The 25,916-nt window shown below is 39.9% G+C and overlaps 1 protein-coding gene across 3 annotated transcripts in view; it reads left to right on the forward strand.

Moving 5' to 3' along the window:
* B3GALT1 (beta-1,3-galactosyltransferase 1) overlaps positions 1–25,916 on the forward strand; it is a 400,481-nt gene extending 374,565 nt beyond the window's left edge. For 2 of the 3 annotated variants that reach the window (XM_038422791.2, XM_043505236.1), the window contains one exon: positions 502–6,572. In XM_038422791.2, coding sequence (XP_038278719.1) covers positions 732–1,712 — 981 coding nt within the window. In that variant the 5' untranslated portion in view covers positions 502–731 and the 3' untranslated portion in view covers positions 1,713–6,572. Of the gene's footprint in view, positions 1–501; positions 6,573–25,801 lie in introns of those variants that run through there. The other variant, XR_006277973.1, reaches the window with a different exon arrangement.

The following is a 25,916-nucleotide window of genomic DNA, read 5'->3' on the forward strand; positions in this document are numbered from 1 at the left end:
CATATTAGTACAATTTGTATTAAAACTGGGTTTGTAGATATCCATATCCATACTCATACTCCACTAACTCTGTTCCACAAGACTTGTGTGCCTATTAAAGAAGACTAAGCAAATATTAATTTATTATTTTAATATTTCATTTACTTAATTTATATTTTATCTTATATTTTAATGTAAAATGCTTTATAATTTATCTTAAAATATGATGCTAGATTGTGGAAGTCCAAAAGAAGGAGATGAATTCCCAGCGACATCCCTTTTAAATGTTACTGATGACCTAAAATACAGTAACAGCCTTTTCAATTGGATGTAATATAAGATGAATTATTAGCCTGTATATATAATAAACATGTTCTTCCAGTAGGGATATATTCCAGTACAGTGTGTTGTATCAAAGGACTTCATGAAATAAAATTCAGGAGAATGATAAATCTTGTATCATAATAATTGTCCTCAAGAATATTGACACAGCCATGGAAATCTTTTTCTCATATTTTTCAGAAAGAAATGAAAATTCCAAGAAATAGAAGCTGCTGTTATACAAAGAAAGAAAAAACAAAGTATCTTCAGGGTTAATGTCCTCCATCTGAGATCCATGAACAATTACACAGTTATTTTTCTATATCGAACTTTAAGGTTTGTTAATAATATGCTGCCTTTGCGGGACACAGAGATGCTAATGGTAAGAAGGCTATTTATTCACTATACTGAATAGAGGAGCTACAGAAACAATGGCTTCGAAGGTCTCATGTTTATATGTTCTGACAGTAGTTTGTTGGGCAAGTGCTCTTTGGTATTTAAGTATAACTCGTCCTACTTCTTCCTACACTGGCCACAGACACTTCAATACTATATCGATAGCCAGGAAAAATGTCTCCTTTGGTAATATAAGAACTCGACCTATAAATCCACATTCATTTGATTTCCTTATAAATGAGCCTAATAAATGTGAGAAGAGCATCCCTTTCTTAGTCATTCTGATCAGCACGACCCACAAAGAATTTGATGCAAGACAAGCAATTCGAGAGACGTGGGGAGACGAAAACAACTTTAAAGGCATTAAAATAGCTACTCTCTTCCTTCTTGGGAAGAATGCAGATCCTGTATTAAATCAAATGGTAGAGCAAGAAAGTCAAATTTTTCACGACATTATTGTGGAGGATTTCATTGACTCTTATCATAACCTTACTCTTAAAACGTTAATGGGTATGAGGTGGGTGGCCACATTTTGTTCAAAAGCAAAGTATGTTATGAAGACAGACAGTGATATTTTTGTAAATATGGATAACCTTATTTATAAACTGCTCAAACCCAACACCAAGCCAAGGAGAAGGTACTTTACTGGTTATGTCATCAATGGAGGACCAATAAGGGATGTCCGCAGTAAATGGTACATGCCCAGAGATTTGTACCCTGACAGCAATTATCCACCATTCTGTTCAGGCACTGGCTACATTTTTTCAGCTGATGTAGCAGAACTGATTTACAAAACCTCCCTCCATACCAGACTTCTTCATCTTGAAGATGTGTATGTGGGACTCTGTCTTCGGAAGCTTGGCATTCACCCTTTCCAAAACAGTGGCTTCAATCACTGGAAGATGGCCTACAGCTTGTGTAGATATCGCAGAGTGATCACAGTGCATCAGATAACTCCAGAAGAAATGCACAGAATTTGGAATGACATGTCAAGCAAGAAGCATCTCAGATGTTAAGATTTTTACAGATGTAAATACTTTTTTTTTTAATTTGGGCAGAAAGGAATCGGATAATTTATAGGCAAATTAACTTTCAGGAGGGTTTTAATAACTGCTTTTGCATTCTTGTCTTGATTCCTGGTTTGCACCCTTCAGACTCTATTCATAAAGACATTACAAAACTTAAAGGGGCCAGAGTCAAATCTCAGAATCATTGCTCCCTATCGCAACATTTAAAAAAATCAGGTCTTGCACCTGTATGTATTAGAACAGTAGTAACTAACCAGAGCTGCATAACAATTCATGCCCATGCATCTGAGATGAGAGTCTGGCCCTAAAAAATGAAAATCATGTTAACATCTTTATCTCATTCTCACAAGCTATAAGTGTCTCTTTTTAGGGTTCTATTCATAAATATACACACAAATATAAAAAATATACTCAGTGTGTGCATTTACAGCTTGAGTGCTATCTTCGCACTGATTTTATACACCTATATTGGCATGTACATTTTACTATACAGTATGTGCAGTTTAAAAAGCAGTTTATTGCTGGCAGAAAGGCAGAATTTAAACAAGTGTGAATACAACATTGAAAATGAAAATAGTGTAGGTCTTAGAAACAACACTACCTGCCTGAAAGTTATTTATTTAATAAAACCACATAACTCCCCCTAACTAAAAGAGCCCTACCTAATATAATCTTACAATGAAATATAATTTGTGTGTGAAATACAAGACACAGAAAATATGTGCAACAAAAAATAAAAATAAAATAAAATGTGTGTTTGGGATAAAGGTACTTAATATACTTCCACATTTTCTTTTTAAAGCAAGTGCAGCATATCTCCTTAGGACATGTAGAGATATATATGCACTCACAGCAATACTATTGTGGTACAGTATTATTGGAATAGACAGTATTATCACCAATAGAATTTTCATAAATTATAGTGTCCGCCAGAGCAAATATGTAATTTTATTGAATAATGAAAAATATCAATAAAATAATCCTTTCCTACTGACTTACTCATTAGAAGCAAGTTTACAGTCTCCACATCACTCAGTATATCATTAAAATTAAACACAACATATTTAAAGCATTTTGCTTTCTTAGAGCTAAATTCTGCTTTTTACCACAGTGCACCCATTGCAGAAAATGTAATTACTCAAGATTTATACCAGTGTAGCAGAGGAGAATTTGAACCACACAAAAATATTCTTGGGCAACAGAAGAAAAGTATAATAGCAGTTATGTGGATCTCTCAAGGGGAGAATAGATCTCACAGCAAAATCAAGAATATTTAGAACCAACATGTACATAAGCCAAATTCTAGTCTTTGTTTCACATGTGGAGCTCCCAGTGAAGTCATTATTAAACCAAGAAGTCACTGAGGCCCAATTCAGGAAAGCATCTCAACTCAGGACAGCCCTTAAGCACATGCTTAACTTTAAGTATGGGATTGAAGTCAATGGGACTCAAGAACATTCTTAAATGTTAAATACATTCTTAAGTGCTTTCCTGAATCAGGGCCTGGGAGCTGGGCACACAGATCCCAGGGCAGAATTTGGTCTTCAGACTACATAACATCTACTTAATTTAAATTTCCCCCTCTAGGTACAAATGCCATTCCCCTTTAGGATTCCCTTTCCTTCTGTGGCCTCTTTCTACAGTATAACCTGCTTCCTCATGCTTGCTCTTCTCTACTTTTGTCTCAGGCCTGTGCATATAATGAGTGGACAATAGATGTCAGAAGCACATCTCTCCTACCTTTATGTATACTAGTGGAGGGAGATTACTGAAAAATATTTTCTGTTTGAATCATTAAATAAATGTGCTTTCACTGCCTTCACACAAGTGTGCTTTCTGATAATATTCTTGCAGGATGTTCAGTGGAACAAACAGATCTAAATAAATATTATAGAGTATTCATGGAAATTGAATTTTCACCTGGTAAACATGACTATTCTCACTCTAAATCTGATAGTAACAGATATCCTCATTCATCCAGGTGACCTAAATGTCCAATCAAAACAACTAAAATTTCAAATATTAAATATTTACAATTGGAGATGGTCAAAAAAATCCAAAAATAATTTTGTAAAAAAATTCAAAATATTGATCTTGTTTTTGTTTTGACGTGCTCAAAATGAAACTATTACTCATTTTTTGTAAAATATTTATCATTTTTCAAAATGGTTATCTAAAATTTTCATGTTCTGAAAAGTTATTTTAAGAAAGTGAACATTTCTAGAACCCTTTTGACAACACATTTGACATATTTTCTTAAAAAATTAAAGCGGCACAGCATGTTTCATAAAAACAAATTTGACAACTGACATTTTTTCACAAAAGAAAACCATTTTTGAAAAAGGCCATCATTGCATGAAGAGTTTTTTCTGAAAAATTTCAGCCAAATGTATTCACAATCCAATCCAAGAATTATTTCAGCAAATCAGAAAATAATTTCAGCAAAAAGAATTCAAGAATATTGCTGCATGTTCACAGTTTCCAAACTGAAAGAGGCAAAATTCATCATAAAAGTTATAGCTATGGATTATTCAGCCAACACTCATGTCCAGTGTTGTGTAAACAGAAGGATAGTAAGTCTATATATCATTCAGGATATCCATGGGGAAGCAGTATGAAATAATTGATTCATTGTTTAAGTGAAATCTCTGAAATAATTTTGCCTTTAATATTATCTGTTGTTAATATCATGCCATAGGCGTACATAGCACTTTATAAAGAAGTATACGAATGCTCCTCCAACAAGGAGCTCACGTTCTAGTGACAAATCCTGCTAACCGTATTCACATAGCAGTATTATTAATTTCAATGGAACTACTTGTATAAATCAGGTGAGGAGGATTTGGCCTTTAAACCACACTGTATAGTGCAGTGAGTGAAAACAATAGGTATGGAGCTTTATTTCAGAGTTAGAAGTGAAGCTATACAGTAGTTATCCCAATAGTTGCTACTAATTTATAACTACAGTAGCATGCGTATCCTTAGAAAAAAATCCAGAAATGTTGGCTATGAATATTGAATTTTCTACAAAAAAAATCAAGATATATCTTTCTCAGCTGACCTAGTCCTTGATAAAGCTGTTCTTGCTTCCTGCCAAACTCAGAACTCTAAGAAAAAAAAATTCAACTGTTTGCATATATACATTTTATACACGCACACAGAGTGAATTTCATCTTTTCACACACAAGCCCAACTATGTGCAGGTAACTAGATGGAGGGTGAAAGATGGAATTCACCCCAAGCTCATGGGTAAACCACAGACTGCAATGCAGTCTCTCCATGGACACTTACTGTAACTGTTCCAACCAATAAGCTGGAATAGCCTTTGCTGTATCTCCGCACACTGTGCGGGGATATTGGGCCCTGGATCCAAAAACTTATAAATCCTGTGACCTTACCTCCAGCCATTCACACGCTGCAGCCATTCACACTCAGCAGAGAGACCATCCCTCTGTAGCCCATGAGGGTCACATGAGGGCTTGATCTTGGAGGGCCTTGAATTTCCTCCTTTATGAGCAAACTGCCTCAGACAGCCTAAAAATTGTATTAACGATTAGCAAGTACATCTTGAAAATACTATTTCCTGGTGTTTATAAATAGTTTTTTGACAGAAATGTAAATATTCATCCTGGAACTCGTACATATGTTTTGAAGGCATTTTCTTCTGTATTCAGCTGTATATATGTGTAGAGTCTGCTTGCGATGGAACATTTTGTTATGCATGGAGCTGGGTTAGGCATTATGTTTGTTCAGTGCTTCAAGAGCCTTAAGCATGTGTGCCCTAATTTTTGAATATACGAGACTTTTTTATGTCAGGTGAAATAAAACATGGACTAATTTTCTATTTTTATTAATTTTCTGATAATGTACTTCACTAGCTCTTTACTACCATGATATGGATTTAGTATTTTCTCATTGCTCAAAAAATAGAATATGCAAGCCACATCTGGAAAGGGATATGTATGATCCTAAATCGGACAAACTGTCCCTCTAATCAAAAAGTGTTTGTGTTGGATTGAATAAGGTTAAATAGCAACAAGCAATGTTTGCATCGGGCGTCCTTCAATCAAAACAAATATTTGCATTAAAGGTCATTTTGTTTTGTTAAAAACAGAGCAAATGACAATTTAAGAGTGCTGGATTTTAAATCACTTTAATCAAAATATGAATACAGTCATATTTGGTTTTGATTGAATTGTAGCTGAAGAAAGCACATGTACCAAGAAGCTTGGGTGGGCAGGAGGGAAAAATGTCTCTTTTGGAGGAATTTTTCACTGTAGGATTTCCTGTCAGATGACTTGGGAATACTTCAGTGAGTACTCAAGATTCATTTTCCTTCTTTCCTAATATTTAGATTCAGTGCAGATATTGATTCTTTATGGGGATTTTTTTTAAAACATAGAAGGCAAGGGCAATTTATAAATGAAGGAAGTAATTAATTAGAAAAGCGTGTTGATAGCAAATGAACTTTAGGTGTATCATTATATATGAATGGCTGTATTTATGTATTTATTTGTCAAAATTGTATATATTGTTTTACCTACTGTAAGTGTCTGTAAAAGTGAATTCTTTCAAAGTATTATTTAGGATTTTGTGGGATTGCCAGTCAAGCTGCTAATCAAGATACTATTTTTTGTATAAATGTCAAATTTAAAAAAAAACAATGAACAGGCAAATGAAAAACAGACAGTGTCAATGTACAGTTTGCTTCTTCACCTCTCTCTTTCTCAACATGTAAACTATTATCAGAAAACACAATGCTAATGTATAGGCACATCTGCCATGAGAAAGAGCATTGTTCTGTAAAAGATGATTTTTTTTAAACATTGGGAAAAATAAACAAAAGGAGAAATTATTGTATTGTTCATCATTTCTGTAGATTTCCTCAAGCTAATGTACACATTGTTCAAATGTTCAGTGGTTTTTGACCCTGAAGAGTTAATCTTGAAACAAAACCTGATAAGGGCTGGGCTTTTTCAGAGGGGACTATTGGGTTCCTAGCTCCATTTCAGCTCCTTTGACAATCCCAGCTAAGTTGTTAAGGAGCCAGGCTATGCAGTTCTGAGCTGAAGAGAGGGTGCAGCCCAACTGCCCCAGGTATGCTGCCACAGCAAGGCACAGCTCCTCCAAGAGCTTTATGGTAAAGCACTTCTCTCTTTGGTGCTAGCCAACATTAGCCATAGGGATGTGAGAGGGGCCATGGCCCTGCTGCTTCCTACAATCATATGGGTGGCTTGAACCTCAGAGATGCTAGGAAGACTACAAATGTCACTGGCCCCTGGATGGAGGGGAGAGTGTCTCCTTGTGACATTGTCCTTTTACACCAGTACAGGAACCAGTTGCAGTCTAAAAAAATCACAAATTGATCCACTTTATGCCAGAGCCAAATAAGTCTCAATGAACTTGGAGAAAACTAACTCATACTGAAGTAGCTAGGAATTTGTAAAAGAATGTATTGGAAAAGAGGGAAAGTGGAGTCTCCTGTGTAACTGAGTACTATTTGACCCTCTATGACAGAGGCATATTAAGACACCTCTGTAGGCTTCCTGGAGACCCAACCAATCAACAGTCAATAAACTGGGTTATCCTTTGCTTCAAAGAACAGTCCCAGGATTATTGAACTTTGGTTTCAGGCCTACAGTAACCTTTGGCTTCAGTAACCCAAAGTTCCTTCTAGTCCCAGAAATGAAGGGAGAGATTCTTTCACCCCCTCCTAGGAGAAACTCTGGCTTTCACAAATCAAAAATATATTGCTACTTGTGTCATCAGTTTCAGCAACTGGAGACCTCTCCTTAGACACTCGAATTCAGACAAAGCATTGCCAGGCACCCTGGAAGCGTCTCTAAGTGCCCCCAGCAAAATCTGCACCTTAAAAGGAATAATGACCTGTTTTAAAGCAACTGACAATTTCATGTTTTAGAAACATCTCATCTTACTGTCACAGATTTCTCCTATTTTTACAACAGCAGCCTAAATCTAATTGTACCCGTTACACTGCATTTAATTAATTTACATCTTAAAATGTATGAATATTAGTACAAGCAGGGTGGGTTTCATATAGCTTGATTATCTCACTTACAAGCATTCTATTTTCTCATTTATGTAACTGATTGTCATATATTTCCAAATGAATTCACACTGCTGTGAGAGAAACCAGTATATTAAAAAAGTGCTGAAACTGGCCTATTGACGAGAGTAATGTACCAGAGAAGATCCATATGGCATAAAACATTGTCCTGAGTAATATCGGCTTACCTTTCTCATTAAAAATATGAATTTATGAAATGGGAAGAGAGGCATCTAGAGAAGAATAAATAAGTCTTATTGATTCAACTGTATCTATAATCAAGTCAGCTCAACTGTCTCCTCTGGTGGATGTGCCCAGTCCACAAGAAAAAAAATTTCCATTTAGTTTTCTTTATAAAATCTCTTAGTTCTGTGCACTATGTTGTGCCTCTTGCAATGACCTCAGCCATCTCCTGGAGGGGCCCAAGAATGAGATGCAATTTATTCTCCAGGGGAGGTTTATTCTCGAGTCTTTTCTCAGCAGAGCCAGTGTTACATGTTTTGTTGTACAGAATTATGAGTAGTGGTTTTGTGAAGAAGACTGACCTTTACGAGGGAATGAGCTAAAAATTACCAATTTGAGGTGAGCAAACCCCATACAGCAAATCCCTCTGTGGATTATGTATCTCAGATTACCAGAAATTACAGTTTTGTTTTAGAGTAGCAGCCGTGTTAGTCTGAATAGTCTATATTCGCAAAAAGAAAAGGAGTACTTGTGGCACCTTAGAGACTAACAAATTTATTTGAGCATAAACTTTTGTGAACTGCAACGATACAGTTGCATCCGATGAAGTGAGCTGTAGCTCACGAAAACTTATGCTCAAATAAATTTGTTAGTCTCTAAGGTGCCACAAGTACTCCTTTTCTTTTTGTTTTAATAGATGTTAAGGCCAGAAGGGATCATTAAAGTCATCTAGTCTGAGCTAAGTATTGCTTTCATTAACCCCTTTGAAACTCTGGTAGTGTTATGAGCTGCATTAAACCTTGTTATGGAGTGCGTTAAATCCTCCTCGCTGAAACTGATGTCTGAGGACGCCCTTTATTTAAGATACCTGGAAGAGACAGTTACGGGGCCACACCTAAAACAAGGCTGAATAGAGTCTGTCCAGAAACTAACACCATGTGGGTAGAGGGTTCCACTGGGTATTGTTCTGACCAGGTTTGTGTGTGTCTGTAGGTGTGGAAAAGGCTAATGTGGAGGAGTGCAGGGGAAGGGGACGAACCGATGGAAAGACTCAGAGCCAGAAAGGAAGCCAAGCAGCAGCCTATAAGGACATTGTGACCTTCAGAAATCTAGAGGAAAGAGCTGGGTCTGGTGCTAAGTCTGCAGATGAGAAGGGGAAGAACAGGGAAACACACAAGAAAGCTGGTAGATCTTAAAATATCTGATTATTTATTCAGCCACAAAATCCCTCTCCACCTCTAAAACCCACCTCAAACACCTCTCCGTTGCAAGGCTTTTTAGGGGTTGCATGATTTTGTTCACATATTCTTAAAGACTATTTAATTAAAACCTATTGAACGAAACTATGGTCTGCAGCCACTGTACTTTATCTGGTATGTTGGAGATAATGTTTGGACAGAACAATAAGAGCTGAATTCAGAACTGGGTTAAGCAGATGCAATTCCCATCAATTTCAGTAGGACTCACATCTGTTGATTCCCTGTGTCTAATTTTGGCCCTGCTCCTGCTCCCCATAAAGTCAGTGTGAACTTTGTCAGGTTCTTGGATTGCAAGGCCCCTTATGGCAGAGACCACCTCTTATTCTATATATGATATAGCACTTAACAAGTAACAAGTAACTGTGTGATTTTAAGAATACCAGAGGGGAAAGTCAAGTAAATAGAAATCTGTACACTCCAGTTTGAATTAAACCTGTTCACTATATAGATACATAATTTCAAGGCCAGAAGGGACCAATGTGATCATCTAGTTTGGACTTCTGTATAACACAGGCCATAGAACTTCCCCAAGATAATTCCTAAAGGATATCTTTCAGAAAAACAGCCAACCTTGATTTAAAAATTGTCAGTGATGGAAAACTCACCACAAATATGAGTAAATGGCTCCACTGGTTATTTTCTCTCACCATTAAAAATGTACATCTTATTTCCAGTCTGAATTTATCTATCTTCAACTTCCAGTTATTGGATCATGTTATACCTTTCTCTGCTAGACTGAAGAGTCCATTATTAAATGTGTGTTCCCCATATAGATACTTGTAGATTGTAATCCAGTCACCGTGAGCCTTCTTTTTGTTAAGCTAAATAGAGTGCGCTCAGTCATTATAAGGCATGTTTTCTAATCTTTTAATCATTTTCATGGCTCTTCTCTGAACCCTCTCCAATTTATCAACATCCTTCTTGAATTGTGGGCACCAGAACTGGACACGGTATTCCAGTAGTGGATTCCCTAGTGCCAAATACAGAGGTAAAATAACCTCTTTGCTCCTACTCAAGATTCCCCTGTTTATACATCCCAGGATCGCATTGGCTCTTTTGGCCACAGCATCACAGTGGGAGCTCATGTTCAGCTGATTATCCACCATGACCCCCACAAATCTTTTTCAGAGTCACTGCTTCCCAAGATAGAGTCCCCCATTCTGTAAGTATTGCCTTTGATACTAGGTGTATATATTTACATTTAGCTGTATTAAAATGCATAGTGTGTGTTTGAGCTCAATTTATCAAGTAATCCAGATTGCTCTGAATCAGTGACATGTCCTCTTCATTATTTATCACTTCCCCAATTGTTTGTCATCTGCAAACTTTATCAGTGATTATTTTAGGTTTCCTTCCAGGTCATTGATAAAAATGTAAAATAGCATAGGGCCAAGAACCAATCCCTGTTGGACCCGACTGGAAACATACATGCTTGATGACGATTCCCCATTTACAATCACATTTTGAGACCCATCAGTTAGCCAGTTTTCAATCCATTAAATGTGTGCTATGTTAGTTTTACAATCTTTCTAGTTTTTAATCAAAATGTCATGTGGTACCAAGTCAAATGCCTTACAGAAATCTAAGTATATTACATCAACAGTATTACCTTTATCTAACAAACTTGTAATCTCATAGAACAAAGACATCAAATGAGTTTGAGATAATTTATTTTCCATAAACCCATGTTGATTTGCATTAATTAATTTACCTTCCTATAATTCTTTATTAATCAAGTCTTGTATGAGCTGTTCCATTATCTTGCCCAGGATCAATGTCAGACTGACAGGTCTATAATTACCTGGGTCATCAAGTAAAGTAGAATATGGATATCTATGAGTTCACAATCTGAACCGGGTATTGTGTAGTGAGAAGCATAGTATAATACATTTCCTCTTGACAAGAGGGGTTATATAAAGAGATATCTATCCATCACCTTCAGGATCCCTGGGAACTCAGGGACTTGCTGCTTTCGGTTTATCGAAACGCTATCTGGAAGCAAAACAAACACATGCCTGTCTAATCGCAGCAGATGTCCCAAATTTCACCTTTTCTAGTTGTATAAATTTCTTTCTAATTTTTCACTCTGCTTTTATTTATGCAGTTCTTGCACTGAAAAATAAAAGTGGTGGCACAAAGATAATTCTCCACTTCTCCTAAACTTCAATCATCTGGAAGATTTTTTGTCCCAATGATCATCAAAATATAAAGTAAATTTCCCTTCCTTACTGATCCTTCTATATAGAGAAATGTATCAAATTAACCCTAGTGTAACAGGGCTTACACAGTCTGGCTTCAGGCCATGCCACTGCCTCAGTTTACCTTCTGTCATGCATCAAACGACCAACACACAACTAGTGTTTTCAGAATAGTGCTCCCTCCTGGGTGTGTTTATTACCATAAAATAACACTCAGCTGTCTTCTCCAGACTCAGTTAATTCTGGTATCAATGCCAGCTCCCTCCAGGCTCGCATTCCTTTGCAGCCATCATAGATGAGCTTCTCACCCAACAGACTCCTGTTCCTGCAAGTCCCTCAGCTGAGGCTTATATCCCTCAACAGTTCCAGCTACTTGCAGGTCTCTCTCTCTCTCCCAGGCCTTTGGCCTAGGAGCTGTGGAGTGTTGCCACCATCCCACTTCCCAGCAGACCTGACTTTTCCCTTAACTACCTGTTCTTAAAAGGGCCAGGCCTTGGAACAGTGTTGGCTCGTCTGGGGCCCCCACCACCCTTAAAAGGGATGGAACACCCTGTTACACAAGAATGAACACAGAGCTCCTCAGATTAGAGTTGTGTGCCTTCTCTTTTTCTCCATTTCTGTAGCCATCTCTCTTCTTCCATTTCCTACTTTAATTCTCTCTCATTTTTAACATATATCTGTCCTGCCTATTGTTTCATTTTCACTTTTACAGTGTTCCAGCTTCTGTGATTTCTTTACAAGTCACTCGAGTTTGGCTGAGACCAGAGAAAGTCTCACTATAAGGCCTGAAGCACCAGCCTGCTCCCAAAATTCAACCCTGCCTGAGGGAAAACCCAAGCTGATTCCCCAAGCTCCTGGGGAAGAGCAGCCAAATATGACTGCTGCAGGAATCAGACTGGTTTCTTTCCCAGGATCCTGCAGGGAGCAGAAAGAGCCCAGCTGCTCAAGGTGCCCGACTCCCTCCTCCCACATGAGCAGAAAGAGACCAGCATAAGGGTGAACTCCACTCCCTCCACCTGTCCTGTGAGTAATAGGACAGGTAAGGGAGAACGTGTGGAGGTCTATGGTAAACCAAGTATAGTAATTGTAGTGAAATCCCCATGACTCCAGTGGGTCAGGCATGCATTTAGGATCAGAGAAGAGACTGCAGCTAAGCATCTCTTGCAAAGTCAGCCTTGTGGTGTCCAACCTCATGGCTGACCAAGGAGAAGATGGACGGATAATGTTGAGCAAGACCTAAAAGCTCTTAATGTGAATTACTATGTGAATGAGGAAAAATACACTTTGTGGATGAAAAGAGATGGGGGAAAATTGTAAGAGTGGCCAAGGACCTCCCTGGTCTTTACAGTAATAGTATATATGAGGGGCAGGGAATTGGAGAGCAGGGGAAATTCAAGAATCAAAAGACAGCCCAAAACCACAATATAATCTTAAAAAACAAAATAAACAAAAAAAAAAAACCCACACCATGACTTTTTGGAAGTCTCATGATTTTTGGGGTTCTTACTCATGACTTTTGAATCTTTGCCTTGATTTGCTTACATCTCTCTTTTCTCCTTTCCTTGGTTTCCTTCCATCTTCCCCCTTGTGCAATGCAGTCTCTTCTAGCTGGCTAACATCCTTTCTATTTATCTAGGTGATTCCATAGGTCCCCCTCACAGTGGAACCTGAACACCTTACAAACATGAATTAATGTATCCTCACACTGTCCCTATGAAGGCAGAAGTGTTATTATCCCTATTTTGCAGATGGAGACACAGTCCAGCTCCTGAAGAGTTTACAACTTAGGGCCCTCATCCTGCATGGTGCCCAAGCAGAGTGAATTCAAGGAATCTTAGCACGGTTGCAGCTGCCCATCCAATACAGGATCAGGGTCCAGGACTATTCCATACAATACATTTTCTTTTGATTTGTCCAATCTAATTTTAAAAGTATCACATGATGGGCTTTCTTCACTTCCCTGGGGAGATTATTCCACAGCCTGATAGCTTCCACTGTCAGAAAGTTTATACTGATATAAAGTTCCGATTGACTATTTATTAGTTTTCTTCTCATTATTTTCGTTCAATTGCCTGCATCACTGTAAATAATTACTTACATTCAATACCATTTCAGACCCTTCAGAACACACAGCCTGTTATCCTTTTAGCCAGATTAGAAATATCTTTCTTCATAAATCATTTCAGCATGTTAATCTTTTTAGCTTCTGTTCTCTGAATTGTCTCCAGTTTGTCAATATCCAGGTAATAGCAAGGTACCCAGAACTGAACTAATATTACAGGCACAGTTGCACCAGGGCTGCGCAGAGTGTAACTGTTATCTCCCTGTTGTGCCTTTGTTTATGCAATCCAAAATCCGATTGACATTTTTTCCTGCCATATCAAATTAAAAACTCATGTCTAATCCTCTGTCTAGAATCATCCCTACTCCTCTCTCAGCATTACTGCATTCCAAGTTATTAATTATCTGGTGTTTGGATTGTTTGCAACAGCTATAGCATTTATTTTAATTAATTACATTTCGTCCATAGTTATAATTTGGATACATTAAAAAATTAAAATGAATGGCTGCCAACAATTGACACAAATGAAAGTCACTTCACCCTCACTAAGCATCAGGCAGGTAGCTTTCATCCCTCCCCTGGGCAGCTGAAAAGCAAAAAGCCTGCAGAATCTGCTTTCACGTAGAAGGAAACAAAGCATGACATCTCTCAATCTCCCCTGGCAGACTCTCATACATGTTGAACAAGAGGGGAATCTTGTAGGACATCACATCAAGAACTCTCGAGGAGATGAGCATTTGTTCAGCACAATCCTTTGGGTTTTCCCCTCAAAGGGTGTGAACAGGAATGGCTAACAGGGGAGTTTTTCAAGGGAGTTTAGAGCAGGAGTGTGAGGGGAGTCTAGATACACTTAACATTCTTTAAACTTAAAGCCAAAAACACGCCCTGCTAAAAATGAAACATCAACAAAGGAACAAGCTGCAGAAGTAAAAAGGAGTGTAGGCAGAAGTCCAGCAACAGAGTGGGGGTTACCAGTTTATTGCACCAAATGCAGCATGTATGATTACCTGCACTATGGGCAGGTAGTGTATGTGTGCATTCAGTGTAAGAAGCTCCTGAGCCTCAGAGACTGTACAGGCTTTGGACACCAGAGTGGCTTAACTGGAGAAGCTAAGGTACCTAGATGAGACTTTCCGGGACACAGTAGAATGATCCCACCCCTCATCTGACAGCCTCTGTGTTGTTGAGGAGGATGAAAATCTCAGGGAAGGAGAACTTCCAACTGGAACAGAGGGAAATGATCCCATAGTTGGGACCCTCTGTCCAGATGATGTCATGGTATCCTCTCGCACTGAGGATACCTCTCCAGGGGAGGGAACTCCAGTTATTAGGAAGAGACATGCAATAGTTATGGGGGATTCAATCATTAGAAACAGAAATAGCTGGAAGAAAAGGAGTACTTGTGGCACCTTAGAGACTAACAAATTTATCTGAGCATAAGCTTTCGTGAGCTACAGCTCACTTCATCAGATGCATTCAGTGGAAAATACAGTGGGGAGATTTATATACATAGAGAACATGAAACAATGGGTGTTACCATACACACTGTAATCAGAGTGATCACTTAAGGGGAGCTATTACCAGCGGGAGAGATGATGAAGATGTCACCAATGTAGCGCAAGTAGAGTAGGGGCATTAGGGGACGAGAGCTGAGGAAGCATTGTTCTAAGTCAGCCATAAAAACGTTGGCAGACATTGCCAACTGTGTCCACATATCTATTCAGGGGACACCATCATAGGGCCTAATCACATCAGCCACACCATCAGAGGCTTGTTCACCTGCACATCTATCAATGCGACATATGCCATCATGTGCCAGCGATGCCCCTCTGCCATGTACATTGATCAAACTGGACAGTCTCTACGTAAAAGAACAAATGGACACAAATCAGACGTCAAGAATTATAACATTCAAAAAGCAGTTGGGGAATACTTCAATCTCTCTGGTCACTCAATTACAGACCTAAAAGTGGCAATACTTCAACAAAAAAACTTCAAAAACAGACTCCAATGAGAGACGGCTGAACTGGAATTAATTTGCAAACTGAATACATTAACTTAGGCTTGAATAGAGACTGGGAGTGGATGGGTCATTACACAAAGTAAAACTATTTCGCCCATGTTTATCCCCCCCACCCCCTACTGTTCTCAGACGTTCTTGTCAACTGCTGGAAATGGCCCACCTTGATTATCACTACAAAAGGTCCCCCCCACCCCCACCCTCCTGCTGGTAATAGCTCCCCTTAAGTGATCACTCTGGTTACAGTGTGTACGGTAACACCCATTGTTTCACGTTCTCTATGTATATAAATCTTCCCACTGTATTTTCCACTGAATGCATCCGATGAAGTGAGTTGTAGCTCACGAAAGCTTATGCTCAAATAAATTTGTTAGTCTCTAAGGTGCCACAAGTACTCCTTTTCTTTTTGCGAATACAGACTAACATGGCTGCTACTCTGAAACCAGAGATAGCTGGGTTTGCGATGACCGGGAGAACCGCATGGTGATTTGCCTGCCTGGTGCGAAGGTTGCGAAGCTCTTGAGACATCTAGATAGACTTATGTGTGGTCCTCGGGAGCAGCCGGTGCTCGTGGCACATGTAGGTGCCAATGACATAGGGAAGGATAGGGTAGCATTCTCTTCAATGCTTCCAGTTCCACACACAGGGCCAGTCAGACAGGCAGAACATGCATGGAGGAGACGATGATGTAGGGAGGAGGAGTTTAGATTTATTAGGAACTGGGGAAACTTTTGGGAAAGGGGGAGCCTGTACAGGAGGGATGGGCTCCACCTAAACCAAAATGGAACCAGATTTCTGGCGCTTAACATTAAAAAAGTCATAGAGCAGTTTTTAAACTAAGGGCTTGGGGAAAGCCAACAGGTGCGGAGGAGCACATGATCCTCCCCTAAAGGATACCTCTGTCCGAATCTATTAATGGAGATTCTCTATGTCTTAGTAAAGAGGAGGGGATGGAAGATGATAAAATATGGGTAGGATCTGTTGAGAAACAGTCAAATTAAAATGTCCCATTCAATTACATCATGTAAGTATAGACAGACGGCTAAAAAGTGACAAGTTTTTAAAATGCTTATATACTCAAGGCTAGAAGTCTAAATACTGTAATAAGATGGGTGAACTAGAGTGCCTTGTATTAAATGAGGATATTAAAATAATAGGCATCACAAAAACTTGGTGGAATGAGAATAATCAATGGGACACAGTAATACCAGGGTACAAAATATATCAGAAGGACAGAATAGGTTGTGCTGGTGCTGGGGGGTGGCATAATATGTGAAAGACAACCTAGAATCAAATTAAGCAAAAATCTTAAATGAACCAAACTGTACCATAGAAACTCTACGGATAGTAATTCCATGCTCTAATAATAAGAATACATCAGTAGGGATATATTACTGACCACCTGACCAGGATAGTGATAGTGACTGTGAAATGCTCAGGGAGATTAGAGAGGCTATAAAAATAAAAAACTCAACAATAATGGGGGATTTCAGCTATCCCCATATTGACTGGGTACATGTCACCTAAGGATAGGATGCAGAAATAAAGTTTCTTGACACCTTAAATGACTGCTTCCTGGAGCAGTTAGTCCTGAAACCCACAAGAGGAAAGGCAATTCTTGATTTAATCCTAAGTGGAACACAGGATCTGGTCCAAGAGGTGAATATAGCTGGACCGCTTGGTAATAGTGACCATAATATAAATTTAACATCTCTGTGGTGTGGAAAACACCACAGTGGCCCAACACTGTAGCATTTAATTTCAGAAAGGGGGACTACACAAAAATGAAGACGCTAGTTAAACAAATAAAGGTACAACACCAAAAGTTTCAGAGTAGCAGCCGTGTTAGTCTGTATTCGCAAAAAGAAAAGGAGTACTTGTGGTACCTTAGAGACTAACAAATTTATTAGAGCATAAGCTTTTGTGAGCTACAGCTCACTTCATGCATCCATGCATCCGATGAAGTGAGCTGTAGCTCACGAAAGCTTATGCTCTAATAAATTTGTTAGTCTCTAAGGTGCCACAAGTACTCCTTTTCTTTTTGCGACCACCAAAAGTGAAATCCCTGAAAGCTGCACGGAAATGTTTTAAAGACACCATAATAGATGCTCAACTTAAATATATACCCCAAATTAAAAAACATAGTAAGAGAACCAAAAAAGTGCCACCATGGCTAAACAACAAAGTAAAAGAAGCGGTGAAAGACAAAAAGGCATCCTTTAAAAAGTGGAAGTTAAATCCTAATGAGGAAAAAAGAAAGGAGTATAAACTCTGGCAAATGAAGTGTAAAAATATAATTAGGAAGGCCAAAAAAGAATTTGAAGAATGGTTAGCCCAAGACTCAAAAAGTAATAGCAATTTTTTTTTTAAGCGGGAAGCCTGCTAAACAACCAGTGGAGCATTAAAGGACAATAAGGCCATTGCGAAGAAACTAAATGAATTCTTTGCATCGGTCTTCATGGCTGAGGATGTGAGAGAAATTCCCAAACCTGAGCCATTCTTTTTAGGTGACAAATCTGAGGAACTGTCCTCAGATTGAGGTGTAATTAGAGAAGGTTTTGGAACAAATCAATAAACTAAACAGTAATAAGTCACCAGGACGAGATGGTATTCACCCAAGAGTTCTGAACAAACTCAAATGTGAAATTGCAGAACTACTAACTGTGGTTTGTAACCTATCATTTAAATCAGCTTCTGTACCAAATGATTGGAGGATAGCTAATATGATGCCAATTTTTAAAAAGGGATCCAGAGGTGATCCTGGCAATTACAGGCCTGAAAACTTGACGTCAGTACCAGGTATACTGGTTGAAACTACAATAAAGAACAAAATTGTCAGACACATAGATGAACATAATTTGTTGGGGAAGAGTCAACATGGTTTTTAAAAAGGGAATCATGCCTCACCAATCTACTAGAATTCTCTAGGAGGGTCAACAAGCATGTGGACAAGGGGGATCCAATAGATATAGTGTACTTAGATTTTCAGAAAGCCTTTGACAAGGTCCCTCACCAAAGGCTCTTAAGTAGGGCTGCCGATTAATCACAGTTAACTTACGCGATTAACTCAAAAAAATTAATCATGATTAAAAAAATTAACTGTGATTATTCACCATTTTAATTGCACTATTAAACAATAGAATACCAATTTAAGTTTATTCAATATTTTTGGATGTTCTTCTACATTTTCAAATATATTGATTTCAATTACAACAGAATACAAAGTGTACTGTGCTCACTTTATTATTATTTTGTATTACAAGTATTTGCAATGTAAAAATGATAAACAAAAGAAACAGTATTTTTCAATTCACCATATACACGTACTGTAGTGCGATCTCTTTAGCATGAAAGTGAAACTTACAAATGTAGATTTTTTTTTTGTTACATAATGGCACTCAGAAACAAAACAATGTAAAACTTTAGAGCAGTGGGCAACCTGTAGCCCATCAGGGTAATCCACTGGCGGGCTGTGAGACAGTTTGTGTACATTGATAGTCTGCAGGCATGGCCGCCCGCAGCTTCCAGTGACTGTGTTTAGCCGTTCCCAGCCAATAGGAGAGGCGAGAAGTGGTGGTCAGCACGTCCCTGCGCTTCCCGCAGCTCCCATTGGCCAGGAACAGCGAACCATGTCCACTGAGAGTTGCAGGCGGCTGTGCCTGCGGATGGTCAATGTAAACAAACTGGCCTGCCAGTCCTCATTAATATCCTCATTTAATTACCCTGACAGACCGCAGGTTGCACACCACTGCTTTACAGCCTACAAATCCGCTCAGTCCTATTTCTTGTTTAGTCAATGTACTAAGAGAAAGAAATGTGTTTACATTTAAGGGAGATAATGCTGCCTGATTCTTATTTACAATGTAACCTGAAAATGAGAACAGGAATTCGCATGGCATCTTTGTAGCCAACACTGCAAGGTATTTACACACCAGATATGCAAAACATTCATATGCCCCTTCATGCTTTGGCTAACATTCCAAGGCACGTGCTTCCATGCTGATAACATGTATTAAAAATAATGCATTAATTAAATTTGTGACTGAACTTCTGGGGGGGGGGAGAGGGAGAATTGTACGTCTCCTGTTCTGTTTTACATGCATTCTGCCATATATTTCATGCCATAGCTGTCCTGTATGATAACCAAGCAAGTTATTCGTTTTAAGAACACTTTCACTGCAGATTTGACAAAATTCAATAGTAAAGAATAAAACTGTCAGACACATAGAACATAAATTGTTGCGCAGAAGTCAACATGGTTTCTGTTAAGGGAGATCATGTTTTACTAATCTATTACAGTTCTTTGAGGGGAGTCAACAAACATGGACAAGGGGGATTCAGTGGACATAGTATACTTAGATTTCCAGAAAGCCTTTGACAAGGTTCCTCACCAAAGGCTCTTATATAAATTAAGTTGTCATGGGATAAAAGGGAAGATCCTTTCATGGATTGAGAACTGGTTAAAACACAGGGAACAAAGGATAGGAATAAATGGTAAATTTTCAGAATGGAGAGGAGTAACTAGTGGTGTTCCCCAAGGGTCAGGCCTAGGACTAATCCCGTTCAACTTATTCATAAATGATCTGGAGAAAGGGGTAAACAGTGAGGTGGCAAAGTTTGCAGATGATACTAAACTGCTCAAGATAGTTAAGTCCAAAGCTGACTGCGAAGAGCTACAGAAAGGAATCACAAAACTGGGTGACTGGGCAACAAAATGGCAGACAGAAAAGAAGTACTTGTGGCACCTTAGAGACTAACAAATTTATTAGAGCATAAGCTTTCGTGAGCTACAGCTCACTTCATCGGATGCATGAGCTGTAGCTCACGAAAGCTTATGCTCTAATAAATTTGTTAGTCTCTAAGGTGCCACAAGTACTCCTTTTCTTTTTGCGAATACAGACTAACACGGCTGCTACTCTGAAAAATGGCAGATGAAATTCAATTTTGATAAATGCAAAGTAATGCACACTGGAAAACATAATCCCAACTATACATATAAAATGATGGGGTCTTAATTAGCTGTTACTACTCAAGAAAGAGATCTTGAATCATTGTGGATAGTTCTCTGAAAACATCCACTCAATGTGCAGCGGAAGTCAAAAAAACCAGCAGAATGTTGGGAATCATTAAGAAAGGGATGAATAATAAAACAGAAAATATCATATTGCCTTTATATAAATCCATGGTACACCCACATCTTGAGTACTGCATTCAGATGTGGTTGCCTCATCTCAAAAAAAGATACTGGAATTGGAAAAGGTTCAGAAAAGGGCAACAAAAATTATTAGGGGTATGGAACGGCTTCAATATGACAAGTGATTAATAAGAATGGGATTTTTCATCTTGGAAAAGAGATGACAAGTGGGGATATGATAGAGGTCTCTAAAATCATGACTGGTGTGAAAAAAGTCAATAAGGAAGTGTTATTTACTCCTTCTCATAACAGAAGAACTGGGGATCACCAAATGAAAGCAGGTTTAAAATGAACAAAAGGAAGTATTTTTTTCACACAACGCACAGTCAACCTGTGGAACTCCTTGCCAGAGGATGTTGTGAAGCCCAAGACTATAACAGGGTTCAAAAAAGAACTAGATAAGTTCATGGAGGATAGGTCCATCAATGGCACTTAGCCAGGATGGGCAGGGATGGTGTCCCTAGCCTCTATTTGCCAGAAGCTGGGAATGGGCTATAGGGAATGGATCACCTGATGATTACCTGTTCTGTTCATTCCCTCTGGGGCATCTGGCACTGGCCACTGTCGGAAGACAAGATACTGGGCTAGATGGACCTTTGGGCTGACCCTATACGGCCATTCTTATGTTCAAAGGAAAGACTGGTGCTACTTACAGTCAACCTCATCCTCCATTCCTGCAAAATGCCACAGACAAGTCTGCAGCACCTTATGATCAACTACATCAATGGCAGCAGCCAGCTCTGTGAAGGAAAAGTGGGTAGTAAGTTAACAACATCAAAGTGATGGCAAACGTGTATGCAAAAATTCAGACCTTAGCAACAGGTGGATATACTTACAGCTAAGAGCCTTCCATGGTCCTTGTAAAAGAAAAAGGAACATGTACAAAGAACTAAATACAACTCATACAAACTCATACAAAGAACTAGATTTTTGTCTTCAGGAACCAAAGATGCAGAGTGGGGGACTGTGGAAAAGGGCTGGTCAGAGTGAAGGGAGAATAGACCTCTGCCTCCCTCCAGCCCTCCCCAGCCTCATGCAAATTTCTAGGTCTGGCAGTGGGACTAGCACAAAGCAGTACCAGCCCTGCCCAATATCATTGTGCCCATCTCCTCTGGGAAGAGATGCAAAGTTGAGGAGGGAGTCGGTGTTTCTGCTCCATATTATATAAGTCACTCTAACAGACAATAGAGAAATGCCTCTCTGCAAAAGGCTACAGTGTTGAAGGATAAATCTGTACAGTGTAACTACTGTTTGCATTGCTGTAGCCATGTTGGTCCCAGGATATTAGTGCAACAAGGTGGGTGAGATGATATCTTATTGGACCAAGTTCTGTTAGTGAGAGAGACAAGCTTTCAATCTACACAAAGCTCTTCTTCGGGTTTCTGTATAACTACTGGTCTGTATTTTCTATGTGGACTATATTTAATGCATTTCTGACATTTATAAGTGCAGGAACAACTGCCAATAGTTACATCATTGTTGTAGACTTTGTTAGTGAATTACTAGTTCAATGAAGCCATGTCAAAGGTTTGCTACACCCACAGGTCTTTCTGTATATGGTCAAGCATTGCTTCCAACCATCTAAAAGAAACATAGTCATGAAAAAAAGTCCAGTGTTTTGATTCTCTAAAGAAAGTTTACATTTACTGTTCAAAGAAGAAGAAGATTTGTTTCTAAAGTGTTTATTTTTTCTCTTTTAACCATATCTTAGCTTTTGATCCTTTTAATATTGGCAGAACTATCAGCTAAGCAAGACTCTGGTGTGCAGTATAAAAAGAAATATAATCAGCCAGCGATTCAATTGACAGACAATTTGTGACTTCTTCAATGGATGCATACATTTCTAATACCATCACCTGCTAATACCACCATTTGCTGTTTTCCTGTTTGTTTACTCCAGTTGAGTTAATGGCCCTGTGCAACATGTTGCAGATAGAAAACATAATCTCACAATGTTTGCCATCTCAGGATCCATTTGTAAACATACTTCCAGAGCACTATTTTATTCTAACCAACTATAGCACATCTCAGTGTTACAAGTTCAGCTGATGCCATGGCTGCTTAAATTGGCCATTGAAAGCCAGTATTGTTTACTCCCTTGTTCCTTGGATTCAGCATTTCCACACTTTAGAATAAAACTAATGGACCAGCCTAAGGAATACCTACAGTGTGTAATTTACATTGTATTTATATATAAACACACACCCCCATATATACAGTGCAAGTCTTGGCACATATTTACAAGAGCAGGATGTAAGCAGTATATATTTTAATTTGTATAGTACTGCAATTTAGCAGTTGCTTCAAGCAGATGGGAGAGTTGTGCAACATTTTCAATTGATTTAATTACTTATAAAAAGTATTAGCTTGTGTTAATTAAGTGCAATATATTACAAAATGATTCACAGATTTTGGTGAGACTTTTTAAGCATTGTACACAAAAATATTATATTTTATCTGAAGGAAAACAAACTGAAGAGAAGCCAGGATTTGGCAAAAATAGTTATTGGCTGTTCATTTTAACATACCAACTCATGCCCCTCACACATATACCCCAGCCCATCAAGTAGGAATACGGTAAAAGTACTCAGTCTCTGGGGACTAGGAATGCACAAATACAAAGCAGCAGACACAGACGCGTTTCCAGAATAATTTATATAAAGAATGATCCAGCCAACTTAGTGCAAAATCACTATTACATGCTTCCCCCTAAAAGGTTTTAAAAATTAGAACATTGAGGTTACACGGACCTACTTCTTATTGCCCCTTCTCTGTACGACGATGGCATTTGACTAAATACACTTGGAAGCACCCCAAGAACCATTTGGCGCTGGCCTAGTCTACATCATGCGGGAGGTCATCAGCGGGTGGCCTGGGTGTAAGGGAGGGGCAGGATCTTCACTTGGGTGCAATGCTAGGAGAGGGAGAGTCCCTCAGATGGTAGCAAGGGAGGGCCCATCTAAGCAGCCTTAGAAGCATAGAAACAGGGCAATGCATCCCCGGCGGGAAAATGGCAATGCAGCCACGTTCCCTTTTGTCAGGTTTCAGGGGAGCAGCCGTGTTAGGCTGTATTCGCAAAAAGAAAAGCAGTACTGGTGGCACCTTAGAGACTAACAAATTTATTAGAGCATAAGCTTTCGTGAGCTACCGCTCACGAAAGCTTATGCTCTAATAAATTTGTTAGTCTCTAAGGTGCCACCAGTACTGCTTTTCTTTTTGTTCCCTTTTGTGAAACTGCAGCACAAAAAGAAAAGGAGGACTTGGGGCACCTTAGAGACTAACAAATTTATTAGAGCATAAGCTTTCGTGAGCTACAGCTCACTTCATCAGGTTCCATTTCCCCATGAGACAAAAAACCACCGCGAAGGGCGAGGCCGTGGTCGAAAAGCAAGAGTCCCCACGTAGCCACAGTGCAAGAGCAGAACGGCAGGGCCGGCTCGAGGAATTTTGCCGCCCCCTGCTTTTTCCCCCGCGGCCCCCCCTCCCTCGCCCCTGGCTCCGCCCCTTCCCCAAATCCCCGGCCCCGCCTCCTCCCGCCGGCGCGCCTCGTTCCCCTCCCCCCGCTGTCCGTGGCTTCCCGCCCGCCACAGCTCGCCGCCGCTCCGCTTCTCCCCCCCTCCCTCTGAGGCGGGGGAGCAGCAGCGCGTTCAGGGGGAGCAGGCGGAGCGGGCAGCGCAGGAAGTGACTGGGGGGGGGGGAGGGGTAGAGGAACCGCTCCCCGCCCCAGCTCGCCGCCCGTTCTCCCGCCACCACCTCCCCCCCGCGCGCCGCCGCTCGTCTCCCCCCTCCGAGGCTTGCCCTGCGTGAACCCGCTTTTTGGCGCGTGGCAAGCGGGGGGGGGAGGGGGAAGCGGTGCAGCGGGGGCGCGCTCGGGGCCGCCGGTGGAGGCGGGCGGGGGGAATGCTGCCCCTAGAAACGGGCGGCCCCAAGCACCAGCAAAACCCGGCCCTGGAGTAGGTGGGTGGGGGGAGCAGCCCATAAACCGCCCAGTGCCCTAAGCTTCTAAAAACGCCAATTCACTGCATGGGGGGCTATAGGACCTGTTCTGGCCAGTTACAGGGAGCCTGTCAAGATGCCCGCTGCAGAGTTTATCATCAAAGGGCAATGACTCACTGCACCTGTCCCCAAACTACCATGCCCCCCGCCTTCAGAGCATGTGGAAGGGTATTAATTATGGGCCGGGTGCACTTCAGCTTCTAGCTGTCAAAATCTGTCCTCAAGAGCAGGAAAGAGGCAGCCGTGGGGTTAGCCCTAGTGGGCTATAACAAAAAAAAAAAAAAAAAAGTCACCTAAGAAACTAATACACAAAAGGCTCAAAATAACTTCAAAGGGTTTAGGCATCTATGCTTTGTCATGAGAATAACCCTGTGATCAACAACACCACTACCTCATTCACAATGGAGAGGGCTTGGTTTCTTGGCATTTCAGGTGAAGAAACATGCCACTACTTTTCTACTGTAGGAGCATTGTAATGGAGGAAGGGTCATGTGAAACAAGCTTAATTTTATTTTCTGTTAAATCCCACGACACAACCAGCTCCTATAAGTACACTAGACTATTTCGACCAACCGATAGGGGCACTTGACTGCTGAACCTGCCACGCCAGTAAGCAAAGTAAAATGCTTATGGATTTTCAATGTTAACTACTGCCCTCTGGTCATGTTTTCCCTTTCCAGCTCAGATATAGGCCAATCAATCTTATATCACTCTTCTCTGTTCTACCCTCTCCCATCCAAAAATCACAGAACAGGAGATTTGTTTAACTAAACATCTCTGGTGCCAACTGGGCTGAATACTGCTTCAAAAAGTGAACTTTAAAGTAAGTTGTATAATACCTTTCAAACAAACAAATCATGGAGAATAGCACATGTGAATATTTTCACTTACATATGTAGATCAGATAGGTTACAGTCTATAAAATACAGACAGCATCTGTGGTGTAGTAAGGTAAGGGTGAAGCAGCAACAGTGGCCAAATATAAAGGCAGTTGTTCCCAAATTGGGCTTCTTGGATCACTAGTAGTCTATGGAGACACAGTGGGCATAGGATGCTGGCTTTTCCCCTGCTTTCTAACTATTTCTACCCTATATCTAGGGTGTTCATTGTTGAAGGCCTGCAGAGGCAGAGGGAAATGAGGAAAAAGTCAGCACAGCTGCCTATAATAGGAGATGCTGCTACTCAGGAGGAGGGAGAGAGAAAACAGGAGATG

The sequence above is a fragment of the Dermochelys coriacea genome, chromosome 11 (genome assembly GCF_009764565.3).
Source record: "Dermochelys coriacea isolate rDerCor1 chromosome 11, rDerCor1.pri.v4, whole genome shotgun sequence".
In the NCBI taxonomy this organism is placed as follows: Eukaryota; Metazoa; Chordata; order Testudines; family Dermochelyidae; genus Dermochelys; species Dermochelys coriacea.